Genomic DNA, 23,112 nt, shown 5'->3' on the forward strand with positions numbered 1-23,112 from the left:
CCCATTAAAATAATCTGATTGAACAGAATTAAACACGTAATGAAAAATATTGATTTGAGATTGGAAATTAAAAAATAATCATAAAAATGTGTATACAGTAAGCGCCACCCTACTAGAACATGGGTATGTACCTAATTGCTATGCTTATGGGCTAATCCGGTCCGTTCTCAGATGTGACTTTCATCCCTGTCATGTTACTGTCAAAATAATTGTTTTTCTACTATCGTTTAATAATTTGCTCATTATTCACTCTTTTTGAATAGATAATAACACCCATTACTTTACCCGTGAGTAATAGTTCATTACTCGCGGGCTGAAGTTACTCACGGGTCATTACTCACGGGTTGAAGTTAGATTCAAGTGGTGCATGGCACTTTTAATATACTTATTATTAGCAAATAAAATTATTTAAACTTTATTTAGTAAAATAATCATTGTAATTTATATTAACAATTAAGTTCGAAAAATGTTTAAGGGATTTTTAACTGTAATAATGGATCAGTATATTTTTTACGTTAAAATTTCAACATTTGACATTTTAAGATTGACGTTATTAAAAGGTAAACATAAACAATGTGTACTAATTCCGTAAAAGCGTTTATGGATTATATCAATGAATTCTGTTTTACTTACTGTTTGATTGTACAATAGATTTTTATTGGGAGCAAACGTTTTTTTTCATGTAATTGCCTTAAAATCTCTTATTTTTAAAAGCCACCGCTATTATATACCATGACTAATGACATTTCTACGATGCTAACAGTGTTGCCATAGCTAGAAAAAAAATGTTTTCTTATGAAAAATAAAATCTTTCGATTTTAAATAATGTTAGTAGTTGATAATTATACTTTTCTACTTTCGCGCACACATTTTACTTTAGAAAGTTTTACTTTTCCGCATGCTTGTTACTTTTCCGCGCGCGTTTTACTTTTCCACACGCGTTTTACTTTTCCGCACGCATGTTAATTTAGATATGTTAATGTGTCCTTAAAGTAATTATAATACATGCAATAAACTAATATTTAGATATTATTTACTAATTTATTTCAAATATATCTTATTGTGTTATGTTTTAATGAAATTAACGCGATTATTTTTTGATGATTTTAACTTTCAATCGTATAGAAAGATATTTGATCACGTGTTTATTTCTGTCCAATCAGATTAAAATTATACTGAGAATTATCTACTGTAGAAAATTACCGATAGAATTTTTTTAAGTAGATTGTTTCTGTTTAATGGCAATTAGTTTCCTACTTTTGACAACTGTCACATTTTAGAAAATATCCATAATATACGTATTAAAAAATAATCTTACGAATATCACACGACAGTAAGAATTAATAAGAAAATAATGCTTCATTTTTACTCAAATTTGTTGTCATTGGGCAATAGCCACTCGAGCCCTACGGGCTCTCGTGTCTATTGCCAGACAATAAATTTTCGAAAATCTGTCGCATTATTTTCAATTTATTGTCACTCTTTTGTGATATTATATACCCGATTATTTCATTCATAGGCGATTCTGACCAATAGAAAGCTACAGAAATCTAAATTAAATTGATTATTTCATTCATAGGAGATTCTGACCAATAGAAAGCTACAGAAATCTGAATTAAATCGATAATTTTTGATAATCTCCCGTCGTTAAGTATATTACGTCAGATGCCCTTCGTTGCTACGAAAAAATACATTCAGTGACATTAATGACAATTAATGTTTTAAAAATTATAAAAGTGATGACTTTCAATCGTCAAATATTTATAAAAACTGTGTGTTTAATGGTACTTACATAAATAAATTACAATAAAATTTTGGTTTTGAACAGTTTTATTCATGAAATAATCGCAACAAATTGCACTCGACCTCTGAAATTAATATAGAATTTTTGCTCTCGTGACACTTTGACATAATTTCACTCGCCTTCGGCTCGTGAAATTAAAACTGTCGAAGTGTCACTCGGGAAAAATTCAATAATTTCAGAGCTCTTGTGCAATTACTACTGATAATTTCCCGTCGTCAAGTATATTACGTCAGATGCCCTTCGTTGCTACGAAAAAATACATTCAGTGACATTAATGACAATTAATGTCTTAAAAATTATAAAAGTGATGACTTTCAACCGTCAAATTAATATTTATAACAACTGTTTGTTTAATTGTACTAATTTGTACTTACATAAATAAATTACAATAAAATTTTGGTTTTGAACAGTTTTATTCATGAAATAATCGCAGCAAATTGCACTCGATCTCTAAAATTAATATAGAATTTTAGAGCTCTTGTGCAATTACTACTGAGAATTCGATGAAATCAAATAATTTTGACATACTATTCGAAAGCCAAATCGGTAGACAATAACAGTGGTTTTGAATCGTCGTCATGCTAACCAATTATGCTGAAGATTTGGTTTTGACAACCTTGTCAAATAATTAATTTGTGTATGTATTTTCATATTAATTAAATTAACTGATTAAGATTTGGTCATTTTTTAAAGACTCATAGAAAAAATATTCTTCCTAACGCTTGCAGAAAGTCTCTTTTCCGCACTCGACTGCTTGCCGAACTCCCGCTTTGCGTCGTTCGGCAAACTGCAGTCGCGTGCGGAAAAGTATGACTTTCTGCACTTAGGAAAATAACTATTTTCTACTAGTCCAAATAAAAAAGATCGTAGAAAAAGTATAGTATTCTACTCGCATGTAATGGCTATTACTCACTCTGATGAGCTCGTCAGGGAAAACATGCGCTAAATTGAATGCATTGCAAAGTATACCGATTTTCAAGAATAAAACAGGTTTAAAATTAATTTGAGTAACTGAAACGGGATAATCGCCTGGTATTATTATAGACCAGTAAGGATCTGCGAAAAAACGTCTATTTTTGGATGTGAGAGGTGGCATTCGGATTTTTGCAGATAAAGTTAGGTGACACCTTCAGTAATAATAATTGACTTATGCTCCTTCTCAAATATACCCGGAACATTAATAAAAAAATTAAAATATTTAAAAATTTCGAAAAACATCGATTTTTTTCTGCTTTCTTTGCTTATAACTTTAAGATTCGTTTTGTCACAAAGTCGTAGAGAAATAAAATAAAGATAATTGAATTTTGTATGATATACGACTGGTAAAAAATGTCTTAAGGTATTACCTTTTCTGCAATATAGCAATAAATACAAAATAAGGGGGCAAAATAAGTCTGTTCTTATTCAATATTTTTTAACCACTTTGGTGGCACTTAGAACCTTAGTAATTCGCTTAGGAAATTATTTGTAACATACTTAAATCGTGTACCAAATTTCATTAAAATCGACCTAATACGTTTTGCATAATAAATTTGCAATCTAAATGTTTTTAAAAAAGTTCAAATTTTTTAAAATCTTTCTGAACAAAAAGTAGACCATTTAGAAGTTGGCTAATTTTTTTACATATAAAGAGGTGATCTACGTATCTAATACACTTTACAGAATTAAAATCGGATTATTTAAGGGGTCCCAGCAATATTTTAAATTTATAAATAATTTTTTGGCTCATAAACAAATAGCTTTGTTTAATAATAAAAAAAATATTTTTAGCAATGCAAATAATTAAAACCGGTATAATTTGACTTAACTTTCAAATGCTCTCAGCACAATTGCTATTTTATTTTTTAATCAAACGTTATTCGCGTTCAAAAATTGCAATTTCTCGATTTTTTGAAAGTTCCACCGCGTTTATCTCGAAAACTATGCATCCTACGAAAAAACTTGTAAGAACATTTTTTGCTTAGAATTACCCAAGAAATACAAAAAAATGTTTTATTTTGCGAAAAATCGATTTTATATAATTCCTCAAGTTCTTTGTTTATAACAATCTTATCGACATCCGGATCAACTGTTACCCAAAAAATTCGTGTTCTACTGGTCAAAATACATAAAAAAAACTTGGGTAAGTCCATCTAAATAAAGGAGCCCGTAGCACCCCCTCCTGGCCACAGCACTAATTTGTTTATAAGCCAAAAAATTGTTTATAACTTAAAAACATTGCTGAGGCTGCTTAAATAATCCGATTTCAATTCTGTAAAGTGCATTAGATAGGTGGAGTCCTTTTTTATATGTAAAAAAATTGACAAATCTTTGTATGTTCCAGTTTTTGTTGTGCAAGATTTTAAAAAATTTTAATTTTTTAAAAAAAGTTTAGATTGCAAAATAATTATGCAAAATCTAGTAAGTCAATTTTAATGAAATTTGGTGTACGGTTTTAGCACATTACAAAAATTTTCTAAGCGAATTAGGAAGGTTCCAAGTGTAACCTAAGTGATGGAAAATCATTGAATAAAGACAGGCTTGTTTTGCCCCCTTATTTTATATGTATTGCTATTTTGAAGCAAAGGTGATAAATTAAGACATTTTTAACCAATCGCATCTAATAGAAAATTTAATTATCTTTGTTTTATTCCTATAGGACTTTGTTCTAAAATGAATTGTTTTTAAGTTATAAGCAAAAAAAGTAGAAAAAAAAAACGAAATTTTTTGAAATTTTTAAATATTTTATTTTTTTTATTAATGTTCCGGGCATATTTGAGAAGGGCATAAATCAATTATTATTAACGAAGTTATCACCTAACTTTATCCGCAAAAATCTGAATGCCACCTCTCACATCCACCTAAAAACAGATCCTTACTGGTCTATTAGATGTATTGAGTAATTATTATTATTATTCTAAATAAAACGCCAATTTTGAGAAATATAAATATATTACAATATAATAGAAATAGGAAATAGGTATGCTTTATTGTCACTGAAAATTTTAAAATTTTATGGACAAAGCTTACATAAAGTCTTGTACGTTTTGAGGATTTGATAAGTGTACAAAAATTGTAGTTTATACTGTTAGTCAATGTTTTTGAAGTCTCAGCCTCTTCTGCAATAGAAGATGTTGCTGCGGGGTTATCAGTCGAGACAACAGTAGTTTTTGAAAGCAGTACTTGCATCATATCTTGCAAATATTTGATGCTATCTTGTGTGGAACTTACAAAATTTTCGAGATTTGTAATCCGATCATTGGAACTCTCTTCTTCATTAAAAGAAGTAGGTACTGGTTTTAGTCTTTCTTTTTGGCTTCTTTTATTTTGTAGGTTTTAGAACTGCGCCATGATATTTTTAATAAATATAAGTAATTTTATTGTGTATCATTTAATGACAATGACAAATCAACAAACAGTCTAACCTAAGTACATATGATAAATCTAAGTACATATAAACTATAGCTATATTCCTACAACTACCACTATCGATTAAAAGCAAAAAACAAATCAACGTTGTTTACGAAAGATGGCGATTATCTTCCCTCCTTCTCTGACTAGCGCTCTCTCATCCTGGCCGCATTCAATTCGCTTCATGCCGATTCCACCCCAGTCCATCAGTATTGACAGTTCGTTGGTTTCTATACATTTTCTGGCGTTCTAAACGTCACTAGATATAAAAATAAACATTGCAAAAAGTAACGGATCCAGGACTGTAATAGCTATATGTTCCTATGTATCTAGTAGGATGGCGCTTACTGTATAATAATTATTTGTTCGATTATGTAGTAATATGTTGTACTACTTTCAGGGAATCATCCTATTCATTCAGATAACGATGAACCCAGTGTACAGGCTCGCCAATTCCAAGGTAATGGCAAAGGTATTCTGCGACAACTATCAACTCACCATTCAACTCCTTTAGAGATTAGTATGTACGTTCTCTTAGCTGTATTCTGCTGCGCTATCATGGTAAGTTTTGTTATAAATTATTTAATTTCGATACAATAATTCAAAGCCCTTAGTAACAGTTTCTCAAGCATTAATTCAGATCAAATCATTCATTAGTTTATTAGTTTATAGATCATGTGTTTAAATGCTCCAACACACCCTAATTTGTAAAACAAAAATTCATTGTTTGTCAGCATTTTTAATAACTGTGTTGTTATCGTTTATTTTTTGAAAATAGACGAAAGTAGAATGGAGGAGAAGACTAAGTGCCTAGTAATTTCCGAGGAACCGATAAAATGCAAACTGGAAATTGACTCCAAAACTGTGGAACAGGTACTTCAAATATCTTGGTGCAGAAATAACAAGTTATGGAAATCTCTCAAAAGAGGTCAGAGAACAAACAATGAAAGCAGCTAGAATCACGGGATGCCTGAAATAAATCGTATGGAAGAACAAATATCTAAATACTGAAAGCAAAGTCAAATATAAAACAACAATAAGACCTATTATAACATACGCGACAGGAACAAGACCGGACACAAATAGAACGTTACAAATGATGACAACAGTTGAAATGAGAACACTAAAAAGTATACAAGGCAAAACTCTACGTGACAGAAGAAGAAGTGAAGACATCAGACAAAACTGTGGAATACAGAACATACGAAGGTGGGTCAGGTAGAGACGAAGATATTGGAACAAACATAAAGAGAATGGAGCAGGGCCGGATCTAGGCTACTCCGTAAGGGGGGCAAGTTTAACTTGCCGCCCCCTTTATTGAAAAAATGGATGTAGATCATAGCATAGGTGTAGATAAATAAAAAATAGTACATACAGTTTTATTGGAAGGAATGAATTTAATTGTACATTTTGAGTTTAAAAAATATACTTACTTACAGAGTTATTAGAAATTTGCAACATTACTATATACTTCGTTACGGCAAATCCACAAAAAATAGGGCTAGGTATACTAACTTTCTTTACTCATAAACCACCTTACAAAGGTAATTGTATTTTACGGCTTTTTTTAGAAGCAAATACTTGTAATATGTCATCAAAACTAATGAAAGATGCACTTTTGTGCTCAATAGCTAGGATGCTTAAATCATGTGAGCCTTTGTTGCTCCATTGAATTTCTTAGATAGTTTTTTACTATTTTTAATTTGCTAAAACTTCTTTCTCTCGAAGCAACTGATACTGGGATAGTTAGAAATATTTGTAGTCCTGTTGTGATATTGGGATAACCCTCATCAAGTTTATTTTTCAAAATTATGTCAAGAGTTGTTGAAGCATTTGCATCCTTCAAGTTAGGATCTACTACCAACGCATGGTTCTTGAAACTTTCAATTTCAAATACAAAATCTTTTTTGTTCATGTCTTTCTTGTAAGTATCCGCCAATAGGCCTGCCTTCACCTTAAATCAGAGAGGTCTATTTCATTAATTCGATATCCATTCAAAAATCCAAACTTTTCATTGACATTTTCCTAAGCTTTGAATCTAGTACTTAACTCTACTACCAATCTATCAGTGATTTCTAGCATTGAACTTTTGAATAAGTCTTCTTGGGCACGGTTGACAACTTCATCCTCACATAATTCGTCAAACATGGCTTTCTTCTTCCTTTTTCTTATCTCCTTAAATTCTTTAGATACGTCGTTTAAACTAGCAAGAAAATTAGCTTCATCAAGGGCTTCTTGTGGTAAAAGATTTAATAAATTGCAGAAGTCCCTGCACGTGTTTTGCAGCCTGATCAACTGTTAAATCGTCGTTTTGAAGAAACTTCTGCACATAATCAATCCTTTTCAATTGGGAATACCAGAAACAACAAAATGCTATGAATTCAAAAGTTTTCAATTTTTCCAGCAAGAACTTTGACTCGCTTTTGGTATCAGATGTTGATAGAGGGTCGTTAAGTAGTTCTTCCAATGCCAGTATAACTTTACCAAAATTCTTATACACAGCTTCGACGGCCTCTATTCTTGCGGATCATCTGGTTTTACTTTGTGATTTCAAAGTTATGAGTACGTGCTTTTTTAGAACTTCCCATCTGGAAGTGGAAGCACTAAAAAAGTTGTACAAGCTACCAAGAGATCCAAAAAAGCTTTGAGCTTCCACCGAAGTGTCAGCTGCATGCACTCCGACCAAATTCAGGAAATGTGCCACACAGGGCACAAAATATGCCAATTCATTTAACTCGAGGATCCTTGCTTGAACACCTTTATATTTGTCGGCCATATTCGCCCCGTTGTCATATGACTGACCCCGGCAATTTTGTATGTCAAGACCTTCGTTTTCCACTGTTTGCAATATGTCTTGTGTAAGACCTCCTTCTGTTTTATTGCTTACCCTGAAAAAACCCAAAAAGCTTTCATCAATCACCGAGCCTTTTTTTAACATAGCTGATTATTTCGGTCATCTGCTCGTTGTGGCTGATATCTGTCGTACAGTCAAATATGTAAAGTTCACGGTCAGTACAACTGTTTAAAAAATTTATGGTACTTACTAATTTAGCATAATGTTGTTTGTCTTACTACTCAAGTTATTTGAAACCGTTTAAATCTGTTTTTTTTTGCGGTTTGCAAAAAAATTTGCCGGCCAATGGAGGACAGCATAGTCGTTAAAAGTGCAAAAACGAATAACCCAGTAAGTAAAAGACCACAGGGTAGGCTACCAAAACGATGGCGAGAATGCTGGACCTCATCGTCCGGGGAAGACTTGATGGCAATAAACAGGCAGTAACCTACTAGCATGATCGATAATGCTAGAAAGTAGAAGAAGAAGATGAAAGTATAATAGAAAATCGACTCAATGGGCCACAGTTAAAAGTTTTTAAACTATATTTAAATGACCAGTAAATGAATACAATTCCAAACTTTCACTATTTGTCTTACTTTACTTTAACTGGTTCTAAACTATTCAGAATTGTACCCATGTAGAGGTGTTCAAGACTTTCATGACTGCTATTTTGCTTTTGATGTATTGGTTTTGCAATAATAAGGGTGATTTTACTATCAGTTTCAGTTTCAGTATACATAATCGAGAGCTTAGAACCATAAGGTTCCAAGCGCCATTTCACAAATTTTTCAGGAAACAAATTTCTAATTTTAAACTGTCAACATGGTTATTTGAAAGACTGTAAATGTTCAAATTATTTTATACTACAGTGTGGTAAATTGTGACAACGCCTCAAGTTAGATAATGTCATAAGTAAGATTCTAATGTGTGATTTTGTAACATTTTTACGACGTCTGCAGTGTACTTTGAACCTTAATGCACTATAAGCCTTGTACTTGGAACTTTATGGAATTATAAAGATAAACAGTTCACAATTTTGTTTTTTATTTTCCAAAGTATTGATTGCGCATTTGGTAAAATTAAACAATAAATTTCAAAATAAAGCGAATATTTATTCTTAAATTAAAAATCATAACAGAAAACAAGAAAAAAATATTTTTCCTAAATTATGCTTAAAAACAAGAACATGAAATGAAAATAAGAAAAAATACTTATACATTATGAAAAAATGTACCTAATTAGATTTATCTTTTTTTTTTTTATTAAATACATCACAATTTTTTACTTTATTTCTGACATAAAATATCGCTTGGAACCTTATGGACCGAAGCTGAAAATATTTCACGTACTTGAAACCATATTTCATTGTTGACTACACCGCCATCTAGAAACAATTCAACGTATTTCAAATATCATTCGATGCAGAATTCTTCACAAAAACCGATTTTGTACAAAATGTCGCCTGTAGCCCTATGGTTCTCAACCCTCGAAATATCTAGTCAACTATAATATTTTTTAGGTTTTTGTTGTATCATGTGTGGTATACGCTTCCAAGTTCAAACCACTTAATCCAGCAATAACTGCAGGAGTGCAGGCATCAGCCGGACCACCAGCCAATTTCCTTATTCACCACGAAACGCATAAGCCCAAAGAAACGACAACAAATGCCCACGATTGGGTATGGCTTGGTAGAGCTACCATTGAGCCTCCCAATCAGTACACTAGCAATCCAGCAGACATGCGTATCATTACAAATCCATTGAATATGAATTATTGCGAACCAGACGATTCTCTAATGTCTAACAGCTTTAGTAATCCTACACATATAGAGCTCCCTGCTTCCTCTAGCCACGCCAATTCTAGTAGTAGACAGATAGACAGTCGGACTTATTCCAAAGGAAAGGGAGAGAAGATTAGTATTGGAACTGAAAGTGATTCAGATATACAAGTGTGGTATGTATAAAAATGATTATAGTAATATTATTATCTAGTTTCATTCTTTCTACTACACTACAACACTTCTTTCTGCAAGAAATTAATGTACCACCAATAAATATCTAAAATTTAATGCATTTTTTGTCAAAACTTGTCCGATTTTAACTATTTATTTTTGAATACGAGATTGTATAATAGTTATTTATGATATAAGTGTTAAAAGTACACGTTTAAGGCAGTATGTGAAAGTTTGCAGAATGAGCGATAGCGAATTCTGCAATTCACATGAGTGTCTTAAAAATGTACTTTTTAACACGCATATCATACAATATTTTTTCTACAAACGTAATTACAGGACAATATCTACAAAAACTTTTACTTGAACTTGACTGACATTCCATTTTTATATTTTTTTAACATTACATCAAAATTGCCTATACGGTCAATACGAATTGCAGTGCCATAAAAATTTTAAAGCACTAGTGCCTTAAAGTAGCATTTTTAACGCACGTATGGCGTGCTAAAAATTGCATTTTTAACACGGTTGTAGAAAAATATATATTTAATATTATGTTTATATGACTTTTTATATTCTTATAATTTTTTTTTTCAATAAAAATGGAATCCCTCTATAATATTGGTACTTTATACATTTTGACCATAACTCTGAAAGCGGCTTTGTAAACCGAAAGCGCTCAGCTAGGAATTAAAAATATTTTTACACACTTCAAAAATACGTTTCTTTTCCCTTTCATTTATTTATTTTGTGTACGGTTTAAAACCAAAAATAATAGAATAAATAAAAGATATTAGAGGCGTATGTAGTACTTTTAAGGACTATCGAAAGACTATACCTACCTCGTCTTTACACTAGAGGAGTGATTCAAATTTACCGCGCCGTAATGCTTGTTTGTAATTGGTCCAACTGCAGGCAAGTTTACTCCTCTAAGTTATGAAATTTTGACACTATTGACATTTATGAAATTTTGATACTATTGTCATTTAAAATTTATAGGTTAATTAAGTTATATCGGCGATTTCTTATGTTTTCTACATTATTCCTTGAATTTTTAGATTTTTAGTCTACATTTATATAAGAAACAGTTGTTTTTAGAACTTTTTAGCTACGTATTAGTATAAAATAATATTTATGGATTACCGTCGATGGCCGACATGATCAACCAACAACGAAGATGAATCTGGTGATTTTTCTAGTGACATTATTGGGTGTGAATCTGTCTTTTGAGTTTACTCCTCCGAGTTTAAAAACAGGGTATAGTCGCTTTGAACTGTAGGTACACCGAAATATGAAACAGTAACAATCATTTTTAATTGTACTTTTTCAAATAACAAACTAAATTATTAATAAATACTTTGTTAGGAATAAACCGACTCCACCACCTCCTTTACCATCACATTCTCACCACTCTCAGAACAATGCTCAGAATGATGACTACAAACCACCTGTACCGCCTCATCGAAATTTGGGTGTTTCAACAGCCTCGTCCGATTCTCCTCTACCGAAAAAACCACATCATCACCACCACCATAGAAACAAGAACCAAGAAAAGTCACACTACCATAGGTAAGGAAAGATGTTTAACATATTATATGTACAAAAATGACGTATGGCACTGCTGCAAATACGATTAATGGGCTGTTATGGTCCAATTCAAACAATTAGGCGTGCACGTCATAGATGTACTGACATCATAACCCAATGGTACAAACTTGACGGCAAACGAATTCTACACGTTTTTGCTCATATATTAATTTTTTCGCTACTGTCAAATTTAGCAGGAAAGCGCTGTTGCCAAATAAAAAACATATATTTATTTACCACCGCAGCTACCGGCTATATTGTTTCTCTTTGTCTTTAAGAGTGTAAAACAAAGATAACTATCTGTACTATAAATGTCAAACTCATGTTGTCCTGTAGAAGGTTATGTAAGATTTTTGTTTATAGATGTGAAGTTGGTTAAAATATAAGCTGGCCTATAAAACTGTCCACACACTAAATTTTGTTACTCTAGTTTCTCTATTTGATTTTGATTCAAATATTTTAATTGAATTGTATTAAAACAATAATATACCTACTTGTATTTCGTCTTCTCCGATTGTAATTTGAAAACAATATTTTGACATTATATTTAACCTCCATTATTATGACAGACGTCAGTTACCATTTCCAATCTCTCCAAATGTAATAATGACTCGTCACCCAATGTAGCCTTGTAGCCAATGAAATGCTCGCTGTAATAGACATGGCATGTCAAAAAATCTGAATATTCCCTATATATTTTTGCAAATTTAGAATATGGCAACAAGGGGTAAATTACGTTCAAACCTTATTGTTTGACTTTTCCTTTATTTCCTTTATATTGGTTAGCTAGGTATTTAAAGTTTTGTACCTTTTCGAACACATAGCGTTTAATATTTTTATCTCAGTCGTATTAACTGTATTTGTTCTGGAGCATATTAAGTACCTTGTTTTATTTTATACACCACAAATTAAGACTTCTTCTTCTTCTTCGTTTTGTGTAGATATGACCCTGACTGTTTTTTCAATGTGCCTCCAGTAAGTTGTCATTCCATCGTTTTCGTGGTCTTCGCACTGATCGTCTTCCTATTGGGGAACCGTCTCTCGCCGTTCTTACTACTCTGTTTGTTGTCATTCGGCTTATGTGGCCGTTCCATTCTACTCTTCCGTTTTTCACCAGTTATTAATGTTGTCCACCTTGCATCTCTGTCGTATATCTGCACTTCTAGCTCTATCCCATAGTGTCTTACCATCGATTTTTCGAAGTGTTTTCATCTCTACTGTTTCTAGAATTCTTTTTGTCCTTTCTGTATCAGGTCGTGTTTCTGCCGCGTATGTCATTATTGGCCTGATGACTGTTTTGTAAATGCTGCCTTTCACTTCTTTCATAAATTGAAACATCGATGTTATTGTACCTTTTGTTTCGATATCTCTTATTGTTTCCTCTATTGCGATATTAAATAATGAGATTAATAGCGAGTCGCCTTCTCTTGCTCCAATTGCTATTTCTGTATTTTTGAAGGGGCAATCTTCTACTTCTACAATCTAACGAATACCTACAAGTTTCCAGTTTTTATAGCATTTGTAAACTAAGAAAAAGCTTTCGATACCATAGAACATACGGCCGTAATAAACGCAATGCAAAATTCTAGAATAGACAGCACATATATTAACTTAATAAAAGAAACTATAAACCAAGCTACAGCTACATACTATCTAAATGAAAATGAATACACGAACCCTGTACCATTAAAGAGGGGAGTCAAACAGGGAGACATTCTATCGCCCAAACTGTTCACCTTAGTTTTAGAGGACGTTTTAAGAACCTAAATTGGAAATATAAGGGAATGCACATCAATGGCCGCTACCTCAGTAATCTACGATTTGCGGATGACATAATCTTGATAGCTACTGACCTACAAGAACTGCAAACCATGCTTTCAGAACTACACACCGAATCTTCTAAAATAGGACTGAATTAATTTACACAAAACAAAAGTCATGCACTCCAAAGAAACCGTGACAATAATAAACGACAAAGTTATAGAAAAAGTTGAAGAATATATATACTTAGGACAGAAATAATACTAAATAAATGGAAGAAATAAAAAGAAGAAGAAAGTTAGCATGGGCAGCATTCGGCAAACTAAACCATATACTCAGAAATCAGCAAATTCAACTACATTTAGATCTAAAGTTTTTGATGCATGCATTATTCCGATATTAACATATGGGGCACAAACATGGACAATCACAAAAAAGAATATGAACATATTCTTCAGAGTCACTCATCGACTTTTCTAGAAGGCGGTGTATCCTACCGACTTAAAGCAAGAGCACCTTTTAGTACTACAATACCTCACAATTTAATAATTAAATGTCAGAAATGTTAGACGAAAGAGTTAAAGATAAAAAAGGTGTGTGATAAAATAACCGTTTCCCTACCCAAAACGGACGCTTATGACCGGTACTAGAAATTCGCTATTGATGGAATCGATTTATCTCTGGAAAATAAATAGGCGTACGAGTTTTTGTTTACTAAATAGAAGCGTTCTGGAGCTATCTAAAAAAACTAATTACAAGCATCAAGCAGAGAAAGCTGGAGTATTTCGGACATGTACTGAGAGGTCCCAAATATAGGTTGCTACAAAATATCATGCAAGGAAAAATAGCAGGCAATCGCAGTCCAGTACGAAGAAGAACCTCATGGTTGAAGAACTTGCGAGATTGGTATGGTGTTGATACAAGCATGCTATTTAGGGTGGCAGTGAATAAAATTAAGATAGCTATGATGGTAATCAACGTTCTGAAAGAACATGGTACATAAAGAAGAAAAATTACAAGACGCCATCTTTAAAAAGCTCTAGCTCCCTTAGGAAGCATTTTCGGACTGGGTGAATTGGGTTAAATTGTCTTAAAATTATCTGAAGAATCTCCGATCTTCGTTTGTCGGGAGAGTTTCTGGACACCCTGTATAAGTCGACATAATGTTCATAAACTTTCTCAATTGACTGTGTGAGTACTTATGTGTACATTGTTTATTGTTGACTTTCCCGTCCCGCTCTAAATCCCTGCTACTTTAGTTTCAATGAGTAATTTTCTGAAATGCTTCTGAAACTGTCGTTGATTGATTCGTCATCATTGGCTCTACAGCTCATGGTGGGTCTTGGCCTGTTCCAGAGTCATTCAATGATTTTCTATCCTTCGCCTTGGTTTTCCAATTTCGTACTCTTAATACTCATGAGTCATCTTTTACTTGGTCCTTAAATCGTGCCTGGGCGTGCCTTTTCTCCTCACTCCACCCGGTATTTGGTTAGAAATGTGTTTCGACGGCTCCCTCTCATCCATTCTCTCTAAGTGGCCTAGCCACCATTCGGTTTATTTTGATAGACCTACCAATACTGGCTCACTATAAAGGCGGTAAAGCTCAAAATTATAGCGTTTACGGCGTAATCCATTTTCCTGCATGCCTTTATAAATAAACTGCGCGTCATAGAAAACGGGCACCCTAAAAAATGGGTCATTTTTGATGTGGCGTATCTCCTAAACCTGTTGTCCGATTTAAGTGATTTTTTGAATATGTTATAGCCCTATTCTTTGTCAATATCCCTGTATTAATATTTTTGCAAAACAGGTAAATTTTCATTGTATACCAGATGTACGAATCAAACTGTGTTTTTTTCTCAAAGTTCGCAACACCCTGTGGCATATTCTAGCATTTATAAAATACTGAAATTAAAACCCAACTATAGCCTCAGGTTTTCTTAACATTCTGTTTTTTGATTCATTCGTTTATGATGGATAATACAAAAGTTATGTACTTTAACAACTAGGCATGCTCTTTATCAGTACAGGGTGTTTCTAAAGAAGTACGATAAACTTTAAGGGGTAATTCTGCATGAAAACATAATGACCGGTTGCTTTATAAACATATGTCCGCAAATGATTCGTTTCCGACATACAGGATGTTGAATTTTTTCTTAAAAACTGACGATTTATTTATTGCCCTAAAACCGGTTGAGATATGCAAATGAAATTTGGTGGGTTTTAAGACGTAATTTTTGAACATTTTTTGATATACAATTAAGAATTTTTTATTCACCATTGGCGTACATACGAATAATATGATCGGTCATATTACCCGTATGCGCTCCAATAGTGAATATAAAATTCTTAGTTGAATGTCAAAAAATGCCCAATAACCATCTCTTAAAACCTACCAAATTTCATTTGCATATCTCAACCGGTTTTAAAGCAATAAATAAATAATCAGTTTGTAAGAAAAAATTTAACATCCCGTATCTCGGAAACGAAGCTTTTGCGAATATATGATTATAAAACAAACTGTCATTATTTTTAATGCAAAAGTACTCCTTAAAGTTTGTCGAACTTATTTAGTCCCCGAAACACTTTAGACTTATAACACCCTATACTGATGAAGAACATGGCTAGTTGTTAAAGTACATAACTTTTGTATTATCCAACATAAGCGAATGAATCAAAAAACACAATGTTAAGAAAACCTGAGGCTATAGTCGAATACTAATTTCAGTATTTTATAAATGCTAGAATAATCCACAGGGTGTTGCGAGCTTTGAGAAAAAAACACAGTTTGATTCGTACACCCGGTATACAATGAAAATTTACCTGTTTTGCAAAAATATTATTACAGAGATATTGACAAAGAATAGGGCTATAACATATTCAAAAAATCATTTAAATCGGACAACAGGTTTAGGAGATACGCGACATCAAAAATGACCCATTTTTTAGGGTGCTCGTTTTCTATGACGCGCAGTTTATATCTGAGGATTTTACGTTCAAAACAGCCTTCATCACTTTTTGTGATCGTCCACAGCACTGATGGTAACCGATAAAACTGACCTTTGTCATGATTACTTCGCATTCCACACTTCAATACACAACAGAAATGAGACATGTTATCTTTTTAAATTAAATCTTCCAGTGAAATTGTTTAATTAATCCTTGTAAAAAACAAAATTACAAAAAAACCCAACTAAAATGCTAAAATGTTTGCCTCCCAGCTGCCATGTTGATTTAATTTTGACAGCATGTTGGAAAGGCAATATCAAGGCAATTTTTTTGCTGTTTAATCTTCCGTTAAACTTTTTCTATAAACTATACGTCTCTGGAGTTTCTCATTTAGTCCAAATTTTCACACTAATGAACAGTACAATATCATCTGCATATTCTAGCATCTGATGTATACCTTTTCTGTTAAAATCGCTCTTGCTGGTTATCTATTTAAAGATTGTATTAACAAGACTGTTGAGTGTGTTGAGAAAGTATCGCCCCGTGTAACGACTCTATCTCCCTTTTCTTCTTTGTTATTCATAGTAAAAATAAGCAATGGTATGTAAACAAATGGTTAATTAATTCTGAATGTTTTAGGCTATCGAACGAGCTCATTCCTTTAAAATCTCAGGCCGCGGTTCCAAAGAAGAGAGTCGAAAATTGTACAGAGAAAGATATGTTCGAATTTGATGATGAACCTAAAGCACAATCTAGAAAGGATGATAATGTGGAATTTGTACAGTATTCAAATAGTCCAAGTAAGTAACGTTAAATGTGTTTGTATACATGCATTCTTTAAGAGCCAACAGTAGCGCGTCATCAGTATAACTTCGGGAGATAATAGGTTTGTTCGTAGTACGATCCAAGCGATCAGCAACCGTTGCCAACCATCAGACGCATGCGCAGTTAACAGTTAGCGATGCGCAGTTAGCAGTTAGCGTTCGAAGACTACGAACGCGCATGCGTCTGATGGTTGGCAACGGTTGCCGATGGTTCTACGAACAAACCTAGTAGCACACCTTTTTTCGAAAGTTCTGCGAAACTTTGGCAACAGTGCTTCGGGATTATTTGACATAACTTGAATATTGTGACATTATACTCTTAGTTGCGCTAAATGGAAGTAAACAATTTTATTATAAGTAAATAAATATTTATAAATATAAACCAAAATACAACGGCTATTACACTTAGAAATCTGACGCAGGTTTCTTAAAATGACAGTGGCTATTTCTGTATGTTGCCTAAGCAGTTATTAGTTATAATATTATGTTCGATTTCTTGTTAGAGATAAAATTTTTAGTAGTTCCAATGTGAGACAAAATCTAGGCATGGGATGAAAAAGTTTGTTTGAAGAAAGTTTTTTTTCTTGCTTAATGGCGGTACAGGCTCGTTTTTTTAATATTGTATTTAACTATAGAGTAATTTCCACGTTCTAACATATTTCTCAAATTTCGCTTTGTACCGCCATTCTTTACTATATTACGAATATGTGTGCCAAATATCTCGACAAAATATTCAAAATTAAAGCCGCAATCTTGGACCGCGTTTTCCGTTTTTGATGGTGCGCTACTGTAGCCTCTTAATTACAATTTCCGTCCGATTTAAAGAAGAATGTAATAAAGAAACAACACAGTTGCACCTGTCTAAAAATTACATCCATTATCTATCTATAAGTGCGGTTCCTACAGCCTCTGGCGCTTCTCGGATTTCGATCGACATCGTTTTCTGTCCATCCATTCGTCTTCTTTGATGGCTCTATCTCTCATTACGCGCCGTAAATTTTTTTCCCAGGCAACTGAATGCCTTCCCCTTCTTCTTCTTTGTTGTGGTATATAATTTAAAGCTTTCTTTGGTCTATATAGTGATCTATCTTCATTCATTCGTTTCACGTGCCCATACCACACTAGTTGTCTCGTTTCAATTCTATCTACACTGGAATATACAGTATTTGTCCTCCTTTTATATCTTCATTCCTGATGTGATCTTTTTTGGATGTACCACACGCTCTCCTTAGATAATCCTTTTCTACTAGGTACTTCTGTTATTTTGTTATTTTTCTATCTTTTTTCGAGATCTGCCAAACTTCTGCTCCATAAATCATAATAGGCTCTACCAAGGTTCGATAGATTGTCAATTTCGTTGTTTGTCTAATTATTTAGACCATAGTAGAAAGTTTAGAATGTTTACCGCTTTTTTCCCTGCTGCGTTCTGTTTTCGATGTCTCTTTTGGTAGTGCCATCTTTAGATATTATAGATCCGAGATATTTATATTCGTTACATGTTTTTGTGGTTCTAATTTCTAAATCTGGATCTTCTTCATCATCCATTATTTTAAGATACTCTGTCTTTGACATATTCATATTGAGGCCCCATTTTTCGTATGCTTGCTTTAGTTTTCTAAACCACCATGTTAGACCTGGATCCCGCGTACCAAAAAACAGTTGATTATTAGCAAGCTGGTAATTTGTTAATAACGGAATGAGTGAAAATAATTTCGACCACGAGTCAGTAATCTGTTAACCGAGATACAGTAGTACCAAGCGGCGCCGCTAGGAGAACACTCCAATAATGCGTCGCAGATTACTTTAATGAAACGTGGTCATTTGTACTCTTAAACCGAGTAAGGTATAACAAAAAACAAAATAATCGTTTCGTTTTGATTCATTTCGAGTCTCTTGCCATCCCATGACACCTGGTGTTTCGGAATCTATCCCTTGTCAAAGTGGATGGTGGTTGTACCCACACTCCACTGCAAATATTTTAATATCTGCAGTTATTTTTCGTTTCGTTATGGTGCAATTCAGTCTACTTGTAAAGCCTCTTTGACAAGGGATAGATTCCGAAACACCAGGTGTCAGGGGATGGCAAGAGACTCGAATTGAATCAAAACGAAACGATTATTTTGTTTACAACACTGTATAAAAATTTCCTAAACAAAAAAGAAATATCGAGAAAAACCAAAATGACAGTATATAAAACCGTCTATCTATCTAATTAGCCTTCTTCGGTCCATCTTTGGACATAGGCCTCCCCAATCCTTTTCCATTCTTCTCTGTCTGTCGCTACAGTTATCCACCTAGAGCCCACGTGCTTCTTGACATCATCTGCCCATCTCATTTGTGGTCTTCCTCTGCTTCGTTTATATTGCCACGGTCTCCAATTTATGAGAATTTTGTTCCATCAGTCTTCCTTTTGTCTTATAGTGTGTCCGGCAAATCTCCATTTCAACTTTGCAACTTCTTGTCTAACATCCCTAACTTTGGTTTTCTCTCTTATCCACTCGTTTCTCTTTTTATCCAATAGTTTTATGTGCAACATTTGCCTTTCCATTGCTCTTTGCGTCTTTATGATCTTGTCCATGTTTGCTTTTGTAAACGTCCACGTTTGGGAACCGTAAGTGAGAACAGGGAGTACGCATTGATTGTATACCTTGGTCTTAAGATGTTGTGGATATCTTTTGTTTTTAAGGATGTAGCTTAGTTTTCCAAATGCCGCCCATGCCAGTCTAACTCGTCTTTTGATCTCTGCTGTTTGGTTTTCCTTGTTAAGTTTTATAATTTGACCCAGATATATATAATCATGAACTTGTTCTATTTCATCTTGTCCGATCCTCATTGTGATGTCCTCATCTGTATTTGTTATGATAAAACCGTATATATGCCAATTACAATATATGGGGCAGAAAACGGGGTACTCAGTGACAGACAAAGAAAAAGATTACAAGCTACAGAAATGAGATACTTAAGAAAAGTGGTGGGAGCAAGAAGATTAGACAAAAGAAGAAACGAAGATATAAGACATGAACTACAGGTAAAATCGCTCAACGAAAAAGTTGAAGAAAAGAAGTTAAAATGGGCTGGACACATGATAAGAATAAGTGGCGACAGACAAGTGAAAATGACATGGGAGGCCAAAGCAGTGGGTAAAAGCACGAGGGGCAGACCAAGGAAAAGCTGGAAGACTAGTGTAAACGAAATACTTAAGAAAAGAGGAACATCGTGGCAAGAAGCAAAAGTTTTAGCAGCAAATAGGAAGAAGTGGCGTAAATTTGCAGAGAGTATTATATAAAGGAGGAATGCTCGACACCTAATAATGGTATAAGAGGCAATCGATTATGTATGTGTATATTTTGTTTTTTGTTATACCTTACTCGGTTTAAGAGTACAAATGACCACGTTTCATTAAAGTAGAATGAATTGTATGTATTTTTGTATTGTATGTATGTAAATTTTCTAAAATGTGCCAAAAATTTCTTCTAAACGTAAGGACCTGTTAAGCGTATTGGAGCAGGTTTGAAATTATAAGGTGTACTTAGTCAAGTTCCTTGCAAAATATGAAATATATTTTCTAGTATCCTTGAAAGAGTGTTTAATTTTCCAAATAGAAATTTTAAAAATGTGATTTTAAATTTAAGATTAAGTGACTAGAGTATCAAGACAAAAAAACTCTCTCACTGCTTTCTCAAAGTATGCTTTTTTCGATAGCTACTTACCATATAAGATTGTTTTTAGGTAATAGGAACAGCGCTGAGGTAAAAACAGCCACTATAGTTGGTAATCCAATGTTCAATGCAGATAAAAATGACAATGAAACCAGTAAATCCGTGGAGCTTCCAGGCTTAGATGATTTACAGCTTGATATGGATTACGATCAGATTATGCAATATTTTGAGAATCTGAAGGTAAGTTTCTCTTTGTGGGAATACATGTTGCATATTTTGAATGTGTTTATTCATTCTTTATTGATTAAAAATCATGAACCAGCGTGCATATCACAATTGTGACGAAACTGCGCTATATTATCGAGCTACTCCAGACGCCAACTTTTGTTTCCCAGTAGTCGAGGAAATGAAGCATTTTGGCTCGCAATTTTTTCGTCCAGCATGGATTTACTTGAAATTTTTACAGAAGGTAGGGAATAGTCCAAGGATCATTTTCTATATCATGTCGCTGTACGCTAAAACCTTGGGGGTGGTTGCCACCCCATCTCGGGGGCGGGAATTTTTTATTACATTTTAACCATGTAAATCGATGTAAAAAGTAATTCTAAGAAAAAAATGTTTTTTACATTTTCTTCGTAAAACTAATATTTTTCGAATTATTCGCGCTTGAAAGTAACAGTTTTTCGATGAAAAAATCGACTTTTTGAGAGAGTTTTTTGAGAATACCTCGAAAAATATGCATTTAATCAAAAAAACTGTAGATATCAAAATTGTATCTTTTAGTAACACAAACCAAATTATTTTTCTGCAATATCTTTAAAACCAATACAAACCGAGATACGGCATGTTAAAAGTTAGCTTTTTTCGTCAAATGCATAATTTGAAATGTTCAAAGTAAAACAACGGAAAAACTTTGCATTTTTCGAGGAAAACCTAAGTAATATTTTTTCAAGCATACAGTTAGGCCTTTCAAAAAATAATAATAAAAAGTTTCTAGCCTGAAAATTAAGCGACTTAGATCAGAAAAAGGTCGGTACCTGCTTTTCTCTATCAAAAAAATCAGTGAAAACAACCCCCTAACTACCCTCCTAATTAAAAATTGGACTTCACCTTTCTGTAGTTCCCTTTATAGCTGTATTATCAATACATTCAAGAAGTTTGACCTATTTAAAAGGCCTAGTATTAGAAAAATTGGAGTTTAAAGAAAAATTAATTTTTTGGAATTTCCCATTTTTCACCTTTTACTTCAAATTATCTCCGAAAATACTGGAGATACGAAAAAAATGATGGACTACTAAATTATAGCTTTTTTAATTACTAAAATTCCCTTGTGCATAGATTTTCATTTTGGTGAACAGTTAGCGAGATATAGCTGCTTAAAACCTCTATTTACGAGCACACACCCTCTTATTCGAGCCCTTTAAACCCACCCTAATTAAAAACTAAGGGATCCTACAGAATTTAGTTTACACAGTCTTATAACTCTTCAAAAATCCTACAAAGTCATTTTTAGAAAAACTTTTTATCGCCAAAAGTGAAGGAGCTATGTTTATAAAACGAACGATAGTCCGCTTATGGATAATTTTCAATGTATGTATAACACCACAGAACCGGTTCGTATACTGGAAGATGACTAAAAAACTATTTATTTTTGTATTTGTATATATTTGTACATTCGTATTTTTGTGTAAATAAATGTTTTTGTAATTATTTAATTCTACTTTTTTTTCTGTATTGACCTATTAAAATATCTATTTATAAAAACTGTAATGTTATTAAGGGTGGTTTTTAAGGGTTGAAATATTATGATATTATATCCTAAAGTATAAAACATTCATTATTTAACCAATCAAAACCAAATTTTACCCATATTAAAGTTTACAATGTTTTTATATAATTTTTGACAATAAGGGGTAGTTTACACCCCCAAAAATAATCAACGCCCTTAAGCATGATATAGAATATGAAGTGCAGGGTGAGATGATCCTAATCCCAAATTTTTATGTAAATCGATGCAAGCCGAAATTATTCTTTTAGAATAAGTAAATTTTTTATATATAGCTCCAACAAGGGTGGTTTTAAGGGTTGAAATATTATGATAGTATATCTTAAAGCATAAAGCAATCATTATGTAACTAATAAGAACCAAATGTTGACAATATTAAAGTTTAAAATGTTATTTTATAATTTTTTACAATTAGGGGTAGTTTCCACCCTTAAAAAACCAAAAGCGTTCAACGGCTCAATATAGAAAATGAACTAGAGGGTGTAATGAGCCTATTCCCAAATGTTTGTACAAATCGATGCTGGACGAAAAAATTGCGAGGTTTTGCCATTTTTTCAGCTTCATT

General features: G+C 33.1%; 1 protein-coding gene across 2 annotated transcripts in view; it reads left to right on the forward strand.

Annotated features, from left to right (window-relative positions):
- LOC114330029 (transmembrane protein 132E) overlaps positions 1-23,112 on the forward strand; it is a 260,229-nt gene that overhangs the window by 207,103 nt on the left and 30,014 nt on the right. For both annotated transcript variants that reach the window (XR_003652410.2, XM_028279327.2), the window contains exons 13-17: positions 5,595-5,755; positions 9,550-9,983; positions 11,347-11,550; positions 16,918-17,078; positions 20,832-21,001. Coding sequence is in view for 1 of the 2 variants with exons in the window: in XM_028279327.2 (XP_028135128.1) it covers positions 5,595-5,755; positions 9,550-9,983; positions 11,347-11,550; positions 16,918-17,078; positions 20,832-21,001 (1,130 nt within the window). In the remaining variant the exon portion in view is untranslated. The remainder of the gene's footprint in view (positions 1-5,594; positions 5,756-9,549; positions 9,984-11,346; positions 11,551-16,917; positions 17,079-20,831; positions 21,002-23,112) is intronic.

The sequence above is a fragment of the Diabrotica virgifera genome, chromosome 1 (genome assembly GCF_917563875.1).
Source record: "Diabrotica virgifera virgifera chromosome 1, PGI_DIABVI_V3a".
Classification (NCBI taxonomy): Eukaryota; Metazoa; Arthropoda; class Insecta; order Coleoptera; family Chrysomelidae; genus Diabrotica; species Diabrotica virgifera.